The 15705-nt window shown below is 40.6% G+C and overlaps 1 protein-coding gene across 1 annotated transcript in view; it reads left to right on the top strand.

Moving 5' to 3' along the window:
* The window catches only part of LOC149503348 (protein daughterless-like), a 54018-nt gene extending 38738 nt beyond the window's left edge, over positions 1 to 15280 (top strand). Inside the window, exon 4 of the mRNA XM_089734533.1 lies at positions 11317 to 15280. Coding sequence (XP_089590659.1) covers positions 11317 to 11343 — 27 coding nt within the window. The 3' untranslated portion in view covers positions 11344 to 15280. The remainder of the gene's footprint in view (positions 1 to 11316) is intronic.
* Positions 15281 to 15705: the final 425 nt, after the last annotated feature.

The raw sequence follows: 15705 nt of genomic DNA, 5'->3' as shown, positions 1-15705 counted from the left end.
GATTTTTCTCGCACACCTAGGAAACAAACAATAAATAGCACCGCGTACGTGTCGTATCTATCGTGTTTTTAACAAATTGAATGATTAATAACAGTACGTACCCGATAATGGCATGCAATAATGTGTGTTTAATTATTAATTGTAATTGTTGTTATTCGAACTCGTGTGTGAGTCTTGATCTTATCGGCTAGGTGCGCGCGCTCTGGGATGCAAATGTTAGTTTTGACGAATTTAAAAATGTACAATTGTATTTTGTAATAGCTAATGTAATAACGGCCGTCTGGTGTAGTGGTAAGTGACATGGTCACTGCATACGGGGGTCGCGGGTTCGAATCCCGCCAAGGGAAGATATTTGTATGATAAATATAAAATGTCTTTTCCAGGGTTATGGATGTATATTAAATATATATATGTATGTGTGTAATAAAAATCTTACATTTATTTCCGTCATCTGGTACCTGTAACACAAGTTCTTTACGAACTTATCACGGGACCAGTTAACGTGGCGTGATTGTTAGTAAATATTTATTTATTATTTATTTATTTATTTAATGTAATGAATACGGGTACCACCACCAGTGGCCAGTACCACGATTGAATCAGATGCGGAAACTCAGAACTTGACCCATAACGTGGATGTTTAGGACCCTCTTGCTATTATGGTCACCAGAACCTGTAGACATCATGACGTAGACGCCGCCATACACATTGTATGCGTGACGGCCGATCCACCCCATAAATCGCAAAGTAAGACTGTTTTTTACCTTTTAAGTTTGCAGGATATTGAGTCTTTGTACTGGAGTGGATCGCATAGATGACAGTGCCTCGTCGACTGATTTAATTACATGGATAAGTTAAGCGTTAAGTGGTTACTGGAGCCCATAGACATCTACAACGTAAATGCGCCACCCACCTTGAGATATAGATGAGATAAGTTCTAAGGTCTCAGTATAGTTACAACGGCTGCCCTACCCTTCAAACCGAAACGCATTACCGCTTCACTGCAGAAATAGGGTGGTGGTACCTACCCGTGCGGACTCACAAGAGGTCCTACCACCAGTAAAAGTGGATACCGTACCGCGGGGTCCGAGTTCGAAGTCAGAAGCGTCGTTAAAGATGTTTGGTTGTTGAGATCTGGGCGTATGTGGAGAACTATAGTGGTCGTTCTCGTTATGATTAAAGCTTTCATTAAAGTTTTTTACAGTAGATTACGAACGAAGCTTTGACCTCATGTCTCAAGGCGGGAGGTGGCGTTGACCTTGTGATGTCCATAGGCTCCGATAACTGCTTAATACCGGATCGGTCGTGAGCCTGTTTACCCATATTCGTCCATGTCCTCCTACCACTAAAACCCTATCTAATGTATAAAAGTCTGTTGAGGTAATATAGCACATAGGTATGCAAAGTGATCAGTGATGCGGTTTGAAGACGTCTCTTACGTTAGTAAGTCTGCCGGAACTAACTGTAAACTTTGATAATGTCAATTCTTTGAAAAATCAAAGTCACCTGAACTTTCCAAATCTAAAATACCTACATGTGTGTCATTTATACCTGTGCGCCGTCGAAAGGGCGGCGAAGTAAGTTGTTTTTTCACCGTGCCGTAGCCGCGTAGTGATGCGCTCAGTATCGATAAAAAGTGTATCGATGTTTCTAACTGCACGTTCGACACTATTGTACTCCAATATTATTCCTGTCTATCTCAACGGGTGTCAGGCAAAGACCGCTTCATAGTATCCTTTGCTGCATTTTGTTATGTTAATTCTCGGTCGAGTTTCACGAAAATCTCGTCAGCAAGATGAATAGGAACGAATGGTTGTGTGGTCCTAACGGATCAAGAAGTGCAGCGAAGTTTTTTAAATCGCATCGTTGAAATCACATCTTTATATTCCGTATTTTCCTCATTGGAATCTGAGCATCTGACTAAATATAAAGGGAGTGTGATGGCGCCGTCTTGCTTAACTTTGCACACGTTTGTCTTGCTAACTATGTGAACACATAGGTTCTGGAAGCTGGCTTTGAAAGGACAGCAGCTGGTAGAATATAATTCGCGGCTTCCATCACCACGTCTTGAAGTCAGCGGTGGTATATACATGGTATTTCAACGAACTCTGTTTTTTTTTTATTGCTTAGATGGGTGAACGAGCTCACAGCCCACCTGGTGTCAAGTGGTTACTGGAGCCCATAGACATCTACAACGTAAATGCGCCACCCACCTTGAGATATAAGTTCTAAGGTCTCACGTATAGTTACAACGGCTGCCCCACCTTTCAAACCGAAACGCATTACTGCTCCACGGCAGAAATAGACAGGGTAGTGGTACCCACCCGGACTCACAAGAGGTCCTACCACCAGTAATTACGCAAATTATAATTTTGCGGGCTGTGTGTGCTGTAATGTAATAAACAATCGATATATCCCGTCCCTATTTCTCGTATAGTAGGTCATGAAGCGCGGGGCGGGGGTGCTACACACCTGGCGCCCCGTACTCCAATAGCGCGCCTGCGCGTGCGCTCACCCCTCAGTACGTTTGTAATAACCACCACGTTTTTTTACCTTTGAAACAATAATTCGCTTTGAAGACGAATATCGGGTCTAGAACTGGCCTCTTATAAACGCATCCTGTGTAATGATAAATACATCTATTATATGCGCACGCGAATGATGCCCCTGTGTCGCAGTCCAATTCTCAAGACATGTCATAAAAATAACAAAGCACATGTTTTCCAACAACTTCCACAATGAAGAAATAACATCTTACTCGATAATTCGCATTTTCTTTTATTTGCTAAAATCCCATTACGTTATCTATGCTCTTTGGAAACCCTTTAACCTTGGGCAGATTTTGAGTCGATCTTCATTGGCGCCTATAGTAACAGTACCCTATGATCTATTCCCAAACCGCTGTTCACAGTACTGACCAAAAAAAATGGTATTTGCATGGATTTCACTCTATTCAAATGGTAGTTGGTTTTAATGTATGTCTACGCCATAATTTTTGATACTTTTAGTCTTGAAGCCAAAATTTGAAATCAAAGTAAAAGTACCGCATTAAATGACAGTCATATTTTGTAAGTTTTTCAGTATAGTAGTGCGTCTGATATCGATAGTAGTGTGAAGTATAAGAGGATCGTAGCGCTTTGCCGTGTGTGCCTTGTCAACGCTGAATGTATTTCGGACATTTAGCATTTCTTGAAAATACTCCTAACTTTTTTTGGCTATGAAAAAACCGCCCCACAAAATCTTTCAAAAAACCGAAAAACTGTTTCCGAGTTGATCAATGTACCAATGCCTATTTCAAGGTTGTTTCAGCAGACAGGAAGGCTTTAGGACGGCCACAGAGTCACCTTGGTTCATGTCATTCCAAAACCCTGACTAGCTATCACGTCAGCACACATGAACTTTATGTGGCATTCTTTCAAAAAATCGGTATCAATAAATCGGTTCGCAGATTGTTACGAAAATAATTTGATTTTGTTGGACGCTGTCAGCCCTAGCGCGTAGAGTCCGGGACAGCTGCTCCGGGTGCACGCCCGTTGACGAGTTTACTGACCTGATTAAAGAAAAAACTTGATTTCTAACATAACGTTTAAATTTCGTCAACACATACCTATAACACCTTGCGTCTCCGCTATATCAAATCGGTGGACTAAAAAACAAACATGGCTACTGGCGCGGAGGGCCATGTTACCGTCATTGCCCCATCCTAGTGCGTCTACCTGGGTGTCAATAAATCTATACTTTATTTAACATTATAAAGCTGAAAAGTTTGTTTGTTTGAACGCGCGAATCTCAGGAACTACTGGTCCGATTTGAAAAATTCTTCCAGTGTCAGATAGTTGAGAAAGGCTATAGAGATAAGGCTAAGACCAATATGACTAATAGGACCAAGCGTAGCAGCAATAAAGAATGTTTCAAAATCGGGATATTTTTCCCTTTTGAGAGCTTACGCTATATGAAGATACGCCAAAGTAACTATTCCACACGAACGAAGTCGCGGGCAAAAACTAGTAAATTATAAACGGTCATGGACATGTTAATGACGTACTACTCGTAGCCAGACTGAAATGCTGTTTCCTGTTTTAAATTTTCCACATTCATTGAACTCAAGCTCAGACATCGAATGCTAAATGGCCTTTATAAAACTGTTGGTTTCGATCGGTAATCTAGCCGGGAGTCTGTGGTATAGTAGCATCGTTAACCACTGGACCAACACGCTCTGAGTCTTTGTTGCTCTGTGAGGTTTCCACAAGGGAGTGCTCTGACGATTTAGTGATACCATCTTCTTGTGTTTAACATGGTACCACTCGCAAATTTTTTTTTTTTCTAAACTTTACCTAAGCTTACTTAAGCGAGATACTGATCATCAAGAAGACAATACCTAGTCTTGCCATAAATACTGAGATAAAGGAAAAAAAAAATCTATTGCAAATAACATTTATTACTTTTACAGTGTGTTAGTTTAATACATAAATATAAGACAATTTAAAGTATAAAAAGCTTATTCGAAGTGGTCTCCATTGGCTGCAATACAGTCCTTTAAACGTTGAGGCCAGTTATCAATAGAAGCACGCACTCTTTCCATGGGAAAATTTTTCATTGCCAATCGTACGGATTGTTTTAGGGACTTCAAATTATCATGGCGTTTAGAGCAAGCCGTACTCTCTAAAACTGACCATAAATCATAACCCAGCGGATTAAGATCGGGACTAGACGACAACCAGTCTTCAGCTCTGATGAAGTCCGAAACGTTCGTTTCCAACCAAGACTGCGTAGACCGAACTTTATGACCTGGCGCCGAGTCTTGCTGGAAGGACCATTATTGATTATTGAACATGGTGTTGTTAAGGGGCTTCACTACCTTCTCAAGAATGGTATCTTGATACACTTGTGCCGATGTTTTGATACCTTTTTCACAAAAGTATGGCTCAGTCACTCCTTCATAGCTAATACCCCACCAAACCATCACTGAAGTCGGATAGTGCCCACGTTGCACTCTGTCGACTAATTGGGAAGCTTCCTTAGAGCTTTGAGCATAAATACGGTAATTTTGTTTGTTAAAATGTTGCTCAATTGTAAAAAATTCTCATTCGTAAACAAAAATTTTCTATGACCTCCCTTTGCGTACCGTTTCAGTAGTTGTTTCGATTTTACCACCCTCTTTTAAATTATCAGTTAAGAAATGACCAGTACGTCTCTTATAGGCTGCAAGTCCTAAGTCATCTTTTAAAATACGCGACATGGTTCTAGGTGCTATCTTCATCTCCCGAGATAAAATCATTTGCTTTCGGACAGGATTTCTTCGAATTCTTTCCCTTACTGCTTTGACCACCTTTTTCGTACGAACATACGTGGACGGCCAGATCTTTTTCTGTCACAAACAGAGGAGGTCTCATTGCACCTATTAATAGCCCGGTACACAAACATTTTACTAATACCAAGCGTATGGAGAGTTTTAAAAATTGCATTTGGCTCCATACCTGCTTTGTGTAATGCAATCACAGCGATTCGGTTCTCTTTATCACCCCACTCCATTTTAATATCACAAAATATTGTACAATGTATTGGCGCCAAAATGAGAAAACTCAATGAGCAATCATATAAAAATGACAGACTCCAAATTCAAATGTAATATTTTGTTTATTTTTAATTGTAACAGTATTTAAGGCCAGACTAAGTAGTATGCAGCATATTATGTTCGTCTGTCTTCAATCGGCAATAAAAACAATTGCAATAGCATAACCAAGATAAAATAGTTACTCGGTCTCTATGTCATGTCATATCAGGTGCTTTGGTGTAGAATCGTTTGTGGACTAATTTAATAAAATGATCGATGCACTCATAGCAAATGATGTCGCCATGTCTAACCATGGTTTGAATCGTGAAGGCAAACTTTCTATCGTCGGGATCCGATAACCCAAATGAACCGTCCGAATATGGCACCAAAAAAGAGGTTATAAAATGAATTTATTAAAATCTTTTTCACTCATACGCGTAAGCAACAGCAAGTAGAGTAATGTGTAAAGGGGGAGCCACCCCATGCGTGACCGAGGGGTCGCCCGCGCACCCCTACTTGTCGCTCGTACGGACCCTGTAGTGTAGGTGTGCTCTTTACGCATTTATATAATTAAAATATGATTGTGAAATAGTCTTAAACAATACTAAAATCAATAATACTTTAAATTTAATAGCTCGTGAAATTTGATGGCAGAAAAGTAATATTTTACTACAGAGCAATCTTCAATCTACTACTACTGCTTTCGTTGATGATAAAGTTATCCAGTTAAATCCTATTCCGGCTTCCAAGGTCAGGGTCGAGTGTTTCCGAGAAGGGATCAAGTCAGGTCAGGTGTCGGCTGTATATAAAATCAGTTAAATTATCTCTACGTTCATCTCCTAAAATAACAGACTTTTACAGTAATGACCGAAACATAATTATCTTGGTTAGTCTTAGTTTATTAGAAATAAATAAATGTTACATAAATTACACTTTTTCTACTGCTTAAATCTAAGTCTATTTTTAAAGTCATAGAATTTTATTCGGTTATCGCAACCGGTCACCGTCCTCGTCGAACCCGTCGCTTGCGACGAAGGGCTCGACGAGCGAATTATCCCACAGCTACAGCCCACTGAGTTTCTCGCCGGATCTTCTCAGTGGGTCGCGTTTCCGATCCGGTGGTAGATTCTGCGAAGCACTGTTCTTGCTAGGGTCAGTGTTAGCAACACTCCGGTTTGAGCCCCGTGAGCTCACACGTTAGGGCGAAGCTGAAATAGCCTCTCAAGGCTATCAGCATAGGTAAGAATATAAAAAGGTTATCGCAAGCTTGGACATAATTAGAATTACTTCAACGGCTTGAATTCGCTTTTTTGTTTCCAATTTGAAATATTAATCCGAGACCTCGAATGCTCGATAGTGGTGGAGTTAAAGGAGTCTTAAAGTCAAAATAAATGAGTTTAACTTACAAACGTCAGATCTTGCGGAGTGACATTGACGTGTCCAAACTTACCAGCTGCGAAATCAATGCGTTTTCATTGATCATCCAGAAAATTTAAATCGTGATGATGAATAAATGAGCTTTAGTAAAAGCACTTGCGAAACTCAAAGTTCCGACTAACATGTTCTACCTGCTAACTATAACGTGTATTGGAGCGGGATAGATATATCGTGGGCGTTGTGGAGTGCGATAGGGACGGTGAAACGGCATGGACAGATGTTCGGAAAGTGGCGCTTTTGTATGCGGGTGCGTTTTTTTTTTCCTTTTTGTCGTAACCGTAAGTTCACGGAGGCGGAGGTCGGAGTGATGGCGATGAGCGACTTTAGACCGCTTGTGAACTCTTAGTACATCTTCCGATATTTATCAGCTCAGAAAGGTTAAAAAATATCAAAGTAATTAGATAAAAGAAATTAAAGTAAAAAGGTTTTTTTTTGCTTAGATGGGTGGACGAGCTCACAGCCCACCTGGTGTAAAGTGGTTACTGGAGCCCATAGACATCTACAACGTAAATGCGCCACCCACCTTGAGATATAAGTTCTAATGTCTCAGTATAGTTACAACGGCTGCCCCACCCTTCAAGCCGAAACGCATTTCTGCTTCACGGCAGAAATAGGCGGGGTGGTGGTACCTACCTACCCGTGCAGACTCACAAGAGGTTCTACCACCAGTAATTCTAGTATTTTCTCAGGTGAAAGCCGATATGTTTCCTGTTTCATTAATTTTTAATTAAGAGAACAGTTAAAGCGGATAAAACCTCGGATTTCGCCAACTTTGCTAATGACTTAAATCTAGTTTAACTTTAGTCAATGGAGTGAGTGGGTCTTGAAGAATATTTCCCGGTGCCGACGCACTCTGCGATTTGGATTTAGAGTACTTCAGTCGCCAAACAACATAATAATATGCTGGTGGTAGGGCGTATTGTAAACCCGCACGGGCAGGTACCATTGTCCAGTCTATTTCTCTCGCAAACCAGTCTTGCGTTGCGTTACGAAGGATAGAGCAGCCCGATACCATTGATACTTCGAGTTTGTGTCCTCGGGTGAGTGGGTGGTGGCATTCACGTTGCGATGAGCTTTAGAAGCCACTCAGTCTCACTAAATTTGCCATGAGTTTATTCAATCATAATATCTGAAATAGCTGCGTTCATCGACAGTGCGTTTCCAAAGATCTTTTTGCCACGTACCATCCGGCTTTGGAATGAACTCCCCGCCACGGTGTTTTCCGAGCGCTATGACATGTCCTTCTTCAAACGAGGCTTGCGGAGATTACTTAATGGTAGGCAGCGGCTTGGCTCTGCCCCTGGCATTGCTGACGTCCATGAGCGACGGTGACCACTTACCATCAGATGGACCGTATGCACGTCTGTCTACAAAGGTAATAAAAAAATCTATACCTACTATTAAGAAATTTCAAAATAGGCGTCGACATTGTGCACAGGCGGAACGCTCATGAATATCCCGCTCGTACTAAAACCATTGCCGTACGGTCCTCTATTTCCTGCCCGCTCGTGGGAAAGCCGAAACTACTATCACAATATAAAAATGACTTCGCATCATCATTATCTCAGAGCCATTGTTTATTTTTCGCACCTACCTTCGGCTTTGACCAGATGTTAGCGAAATTGAAGTTTACGTCTGACAATAGTTGACAACTGCAGCTCGCGTACCTACTCTATTTATTTATTGTTTGTGTAATGTTTTGTAGCAGGTAGATGACCTCATCTGGTCTTAAGCGGCATTCATAGACATCACAACTTAAATATTGCCGCGTACATTAAGACACGAAGTTCTGAATTACATAGTGGATTGTCATAATCGAGATACCCTTCAAGTCGGGAGCAGCACTTAATACTAGGCGAGCCTTAAGCTCGTCTTCCTATTCGTACACTCTTGACAGAGTGCTTGTGGTCAAGCATCAGTCGGATCCTGCGATACCGATGCGACGCCATGTGGCACGATGCTTCGCAGAGTGAGAGCAATAATTTATGTTGGAGTGACTCACAGATTTGATCCATCGTGTTGGAGATCGTCCGCGGGATCTTTTGCCCTCGACTTTCCCTTGCACCACCAACCGCTCAATGGAGTCCTCATTACGAGTGATGTGCCCGAAGAACTTGAGGATTCGTATTTGGATTGTTGACGATAGTCTCTCCTTGATGTTGAGATCTTTCAGGATCGAAACGTTGGTACGGTGCGCGGTCCACGGAATTCTGAGGAGATGTCTCCAACACCAAGCTCTTCTACCTATCGTCTATACATCATACCAGTTCTTGACTTCATTGAGACTAGAAGCCAGTACAAAAAAGGAGAGTAATTTTTCTGAAAAAAACATCCCAACTATGTATTCTTGTATGAGCAGTAAAATTTCAGTTATTCCAATATACAGTGTGATTCTTTTTAATGTGCACATATCGAAATGAGGGAGTCTGTGCTCAAATTTATGTAAAATAACTTTAATTAATAAAAAAGTAGGTAAAGGGGCGTCTTTTTGAGAAATTTTAGGATTGTTGTAAAAATTTATGAAAAAATAACAGATTTATGCTAAAAAAATATGTTTATTTTCAATTGAGGGGATGTTTTCTTCCACTTTTTTATTTTATGAGGACGCCTAAATACTCTCAGTCATTATGGAATATGTTTAACCGCGATAGATCATTTAGTTCAAAAGTTACACCGTTTTGTTTAGACTGGAGTCAGTGAACAAAAGTTTTAAAAATTCCATAAAAAAAAAAACAAAAAAAAATTAGCATTTTTTAAATATTTTTCCCTACATAAAATTAAGCATAGATTCCCTCATTTTGATATGTGCACATTATAAAGAATGATACTGTATTGTGTGTTCATAGTGCATGATGTAATTTTCTAAATAATTTTAAACAAAAATCCCGTTATCGTGTTGTAAAGAAGTATCGCGTTATAAGAGGGTTTTGAGGATTATTTCTTTTCGTATTAGAGTGGAGCCGTGTTGTAAAATACCGCGTTATAGGTGGGCTATCTGTAGTTGGTCTAATGTAATTTGGTCAGAGAGTAACCAGGGAATATGTTTGTTGTACACGGACATAAACCGCATTTCGTCTTGACACTGTTTCAAAACTAAATACTTCGTTAATTTACTGGTGGTAGGACTTCTTGTGAGTCCGCACGGGTAGGTACCACCGCCCTGCTTATTTCTGCCGTGAAGCAGTAATGCGTTTCGGTTTGAAGGGTGGGGCAGCCGTTGCTACTATACTGAAACCTTAGAACTTATATCTCAAGATGGGTGGCGCGCTTACGTTGTAGATGTCTATGGGCTCCAACAACCCCTTAACACCAGGTGTGCTGTTAGCTCGTCCACACAAGCAATAAATAAAAAAGCTATCGATTCCTATTTGATTTTTCTACTATTACCAATAATACTTTTACATGTTGCAATATTATTTTGTACGGTTCTCTTGTATTGAATTCCAAAGGGTCGAATCGATTTGCGTATACCGCTTCCCTATAGGATCGCCGTAATCGGAAATGAATCGATACGATACTGGAGATCCACAGAATGCGTGAGCGCAGACAATTTACATTTTTTGCGCCCAAAGTAGAACGCTTTGTCCATATCGTCCTCCTTTTCTAACCAAGCGAAGTACGCGTATGTCTGTCTCGCGTCGGGGGTGGCTTCACGAGGGTGATGAGCGCCAGATGTTTAGAATTTCTTTTTTTTTTTTTCTGAACCGATCTTAGTCGGGGAACAATGGTGGGTTTCTGATTTGGCCATATGTCGGATATGCAGGTACGTATATCTGATGTGGTACTTCGATTTCGTGGCTTTTGAGTATCTCGAATTTGAATACCGGTCATTAGCGAAATTTTATTTTGTCATATGCGGACGTTCTCTTTTGGACGGTTCACGGATCACGTCCAAGAATAGAAATCATTAGCACAGGCCTTTTAGCCAGAATGTTCATTTTGTCTTCTCTTGTATCTTGCCTAGAAATGTTAATATATTATTATAATGTAATAAAACATAATTGGACGAATGAGGCGAATAAATAGTGGTGAGGATGCCGACTAACTTGGACCCGATTGCTGTGTCGAGGGTAGTTCCATCCCCATTTCGAGCAAACGTTCCGGTGAAAATCAGGTTTGTTTGTCTTTAGTCTGGGTGGGTGTCTAATAATTATTGTCTTCGAAGGTATAGACGTAAATATAACTCATCGGATCCTTCTTTTTCTGCCGAATCTTCTGGGAGGCTCCCGAGTCAATGGGGCGCAGTATTGTCCCAGTGGAAGCGGGCGCATCCCAGGTGATTATCTCTGAAACTATCTTTTGAATTATCCTTTTTTATGTTTCAGGTAAGTTCGTTAGGTCAGTGTGTGTAGTTACGATGCCATCGAGGAGCTGTAGAGGTTGCAAGATCTCCATCCATTCGGATACGGTTTGAGCTTCCGGTGACCGCCGCGGGAGGTAAGTCATGAGAGTTAGCGGGAGATTGTCGAAGAAAATTGAGAATCGAAATCTATCATTACATGGATTATGTATAAATAGAAATAAAAGTTTATTTGTATGTTTAATGCACGAAAATGAGACTTGCTTCGTCGACTATTTAGAACACACACTCGCCTACTGATGTTGACATTTTCAACTTAAAAATTTAAATGTGGAAAAAAAATACTTTTAGTGGACTGGTTTCGTATGATTTTTGTTATTCAAAAGGATTTAATTAGCACCAAAATTTGGCCGCATTACTTATTACATAGTAAATATATAAAAGAGTTTCCCTTAGGGTTTTATTGTGTTTTTTTTTTGACGTGACGTCTTATAATTCGATGGAGCAGGCTGCACGCACAAAAAAACATGACTCATGCGGCGTTACCTCGCTCTGAGGCGTATTTTCTTATGACGTTATCACGTTTAACTATCGTCAGTAAACCGACAGACGACAGACAACCGATTTTTTTAACAAAAATGCAACTGCGTGCTTTTTTATTTAATAGCATGTAACTAATATTTGTCACAGATAAATAAAACTACCCCTACTACCTTCAGTTAGGTTTTAAGATGGGTTTGCCTTGTGAAAACTAAAGCCCACAATCGCCCAAGACTTGGACTAGCCGTAAACTGTTTCGCCCGCCGGTGATTAAATATTGCAGTTTGATTGCTTTAAAAATACTTCGGGTAAGAAACTGTAAAATGTCGCAGAGTGCTTTATTGATGAACTTCATTCAAGATAGGGTTACGATTAATATTTCTAGCTCACTTAGCAGTCTTACTGCTGGTAGGACCTCTTGTGAGTCCGCACGGGTAGGTCCTGTACCACCGCCCTGCCTATGTCTGCCGTGAAGCAGTAATGCGTTTCGGTTTGAAGAGCGGAGCAGCCGTTGTAACTATACTTCAGATCTAAGAACTTATATCTCAAGGTGGGGGCGCATTTACGTTGTAGATGTCTATGGGCTCCACTAACCACTTAACACCAGGTGGGCTGTGAGCTCGTCCACCAAACTAAGCAAAAAAAAAATGGTGACGTACTAGCCTGAAATAAGCCAAATATTGCTTGCCAACTTTGGAAATTCAAGATACTAACATTAGGTAAAAACATACATGGTGAATCAATACCACGTGCCGATCATATCATATCGTATCGTTTGCTTAGTGATAACGTAACATACCCTAGTGTCAATACGGTCTTTATTAATGGCAAGATATTCGAAGTTTTTAAAAGTCGTATTTTAAATCGACAATTTTTGAAGAATAAACAAATATTTCATGTTGTAATCGTCCGACAAAGTTCTGAGATATAAGCTCTTCATAATTTTTGTGAGGATCAAGAATGATTTCCTCTGTTCCTCTCCTCCAAACTGCGTTTTTTTTTAATGCTTAGATGGTTGGACGACCTCACAGCCCACCTGGTGTTAAGTGGTTACTGGAGCACATAGACATCTACAACGTAAATGCGCCACCCACCTTGAGATATAAGTTCTAAGGTCTCAGGTATAGTTACAACGGCTGCCCCACCCTTCAAACCGAAACGCATTGTCGATATATCATTTGTTATGCCCTCTTGAATATTGACGTCATCGTACAAAATGTCATGAAACTAAAACGCTCATAGCTTCCTTATTTGCGAACAGATTTTTATTTTGTTTTCTTCGATGGCTTACATTAATGATTAGCTTTTAATGAGGCAATAAAGAAACCAGTCAACGGGCGGATTAACGTTATTTTATCTATTTTATGTTTGCCACTTTATTGGTTGAAGTAGTAATAGTGTGTTTCGCGAATTTTCCATATCGGTCGCGCGAGTCCGTCGTCAAGATGCTGCATTTAAATTCTGTGCCAGATGGTCTGTTCTCGGGACGAAAATGTGACCCTCAACTTGAACCTTTAAAAATGAGATATTATTTTAAATTATATTATGTTTGATTCGTTTTTGATCTATACATATATATATATATATATAAATGTTAGCGCACGCGTTTTACATATATATTTTTAATTTTTAATATTTTTTTTGCTCAGATAGATGGGCGAGCTCACAGCCCACCTGGTGTCAAGTGGTTACTGGAGCCCATGGACATCTACAACGTAAATGCGCCACCCACCTTGAGATATTAGTTCTAAGGTCTCAAGTATAGTTACAACGGCTGCCCCGCCCTTCAAACCGAAACGCATTGCTTATTGCAAACAAATGGAAAACTGTTCTTTTCTTTAATATATCAATAGATAGATTAGTATGCGGCTCATTGCATGTGAAGTTGTCACCACTCTCTTAAGTTATCGCTAATGTTAGAGGCACAGATGCGTTGCTGCCAGTAGCTTTCGGCAGTCGAAGAATTCTCATAAAGAATGTGCCAACGAGAATCGATAAGAAATCCTACAGATATACAACCTCTGAATAGTATTCGGACCACTGCAACCGAGAGGATTTTCCTGCTCGACGGCAAACGATAACAACTGCGTTTTGTTTCCCATTCTGTCCCACAATAAGCTCCATAAACATCAAACAAAACTGAGACCTTAGAACTCATGTCTCAAGGTATGAAGGGGGTCGTCATAGGTGCCTATGGGCTCCGGTAAACATTTGACACCAGGTAGGCCATGAGTTCGTCCACTCATCTCGACCTTGCGTCAATAATCTTCAATGCTGAAGGTCGTCGCCTCCACTAATACCTTTCTCCTGGATTATCCCGCGCCACTGCAATGTGGATGTCTATGCGCTCCAGTTACCACTTAACACCAGGGGGGCTTTGAGCTCGTCCACCCAAGTAAACAATAAAAAAAAAGACGTGTGGCACTCGGGGACTGCTGCAGTAAAGCTATTGCAAAGCATTTTTTATCAACTTATGCAATTACAATTAGACAATAATAAAAATAAGACCACGCTATATTTATAAACATTAACAAAAGCAAAACACTAACTGTCCCCTTCCCACTCATAAGCTAGACCGCGTGAGAGAGAGATGGGCAGACTTTTCATGATGCTCATGCAGTGCGACATCACGCCGCGCGCTTATTCACTAACACTACACCAAAGCAACGTATGAATGTGTTGAACGCGAGCTACATAGTAGGCGTAGTGGGGGTGTCAGGTTATTTTCGTTACGGAATTTATTGATTCAGTCGCCGCGCTCAAGGCCCGCGATAGAAGCTATGCAATAGCTTAAAAAAACCTCAGATTCCACCGACATCGACTTAGTACACATCGTCTCGCTACAATTTTCATAAACGTCGCGTTTTGTCAGCGCTCGAGCCGAAGTAACCACTTAACGTTACTCGACAGGAGGCCTGATCACTCTTCTCAAATCAAATCAATTCAAATAAAAAATTATTCAACATATATGAAAGTACATACTTGTTGAACGTCAAAAAGAACTACCGCCAATTCACAAGAACTAGCCTCCGTCCTGAGAAGAACTGGCAAGAAACTCGGCGGGCATGTCTTTTTTTTAAATATTAGATTTTTTTTAATTTTTTTTTTTTTATATTCTTTCTTCTGACTTCGACGGCAAATTTTCAAATAATCGCGCGCGATGTCGCGAACGCAAGCTAGCTCAGCGCACAAACTGACACATTGCAAGACGGTAACACGATACGCTGTGCCACGAATATATAAAATGAGATGAATACAAATCGTTTTATTATAAACTAAATTTGAATACATTATCGAGTGGGGACGTAGTTTATTTTGTTGTCCGATCGTTCGTTTCGGCTATTACTTCTTATTCTCGATTCTGAGTCGGAGTCGCTGATGTGGTAACGGGAATTGTCGTTTCTGATTCGAAGTAAACTTGCGTTGCGAACTCAGATATATATATATATATATTTTATTTTTATTGCTTAGATGAGTGGACGAGCTCACAGCCCACCTTGTCTTGAGTGGTTACTAGAGCCCATAGACATTTAGAACGTAAATGCACCACCCACCTTGAGATATAAGTTCTAAGGTCTCAGTACAGTTACAACGGCTGCCCCACCCTTCAAACCGAAACGCATTACTGCTTCACGGCTGAAATAGGCAGGGTGGTGAGACCTACCCGTGCGGACTCAAGAGTTCCTACCACCAGTAATTACGCAAATTATAATTTTGCGGGTTTGATTTTTATTGCACGATGTTATTCCTTCACCCTGGAAGTCAATCGTGAACATTTGCTAAGTACGTATTTCATTAGAAAAATTGGTACCCGCCTGCGGGATTCGAACACCGGTACATCGCTACATATGAATGCACTGGACGTCTTATCCTT

The sequence above is a fragment of the Bombyx mandarina genome, chromosome 02, assembly GCF_030267445.1.
Source record: "Bombyx mandarina strain Sakado chromosome 02, ASM3026744v2".
NCBI lineage: Eukaryota > Metazoa > Arthropoda > Insecta > Lepidoptera > Bombycidae > Bombyx > Bombyx mandarina.
This window is presented reverse-complemented; position numbering and strand designations above follow the sequence as displayed.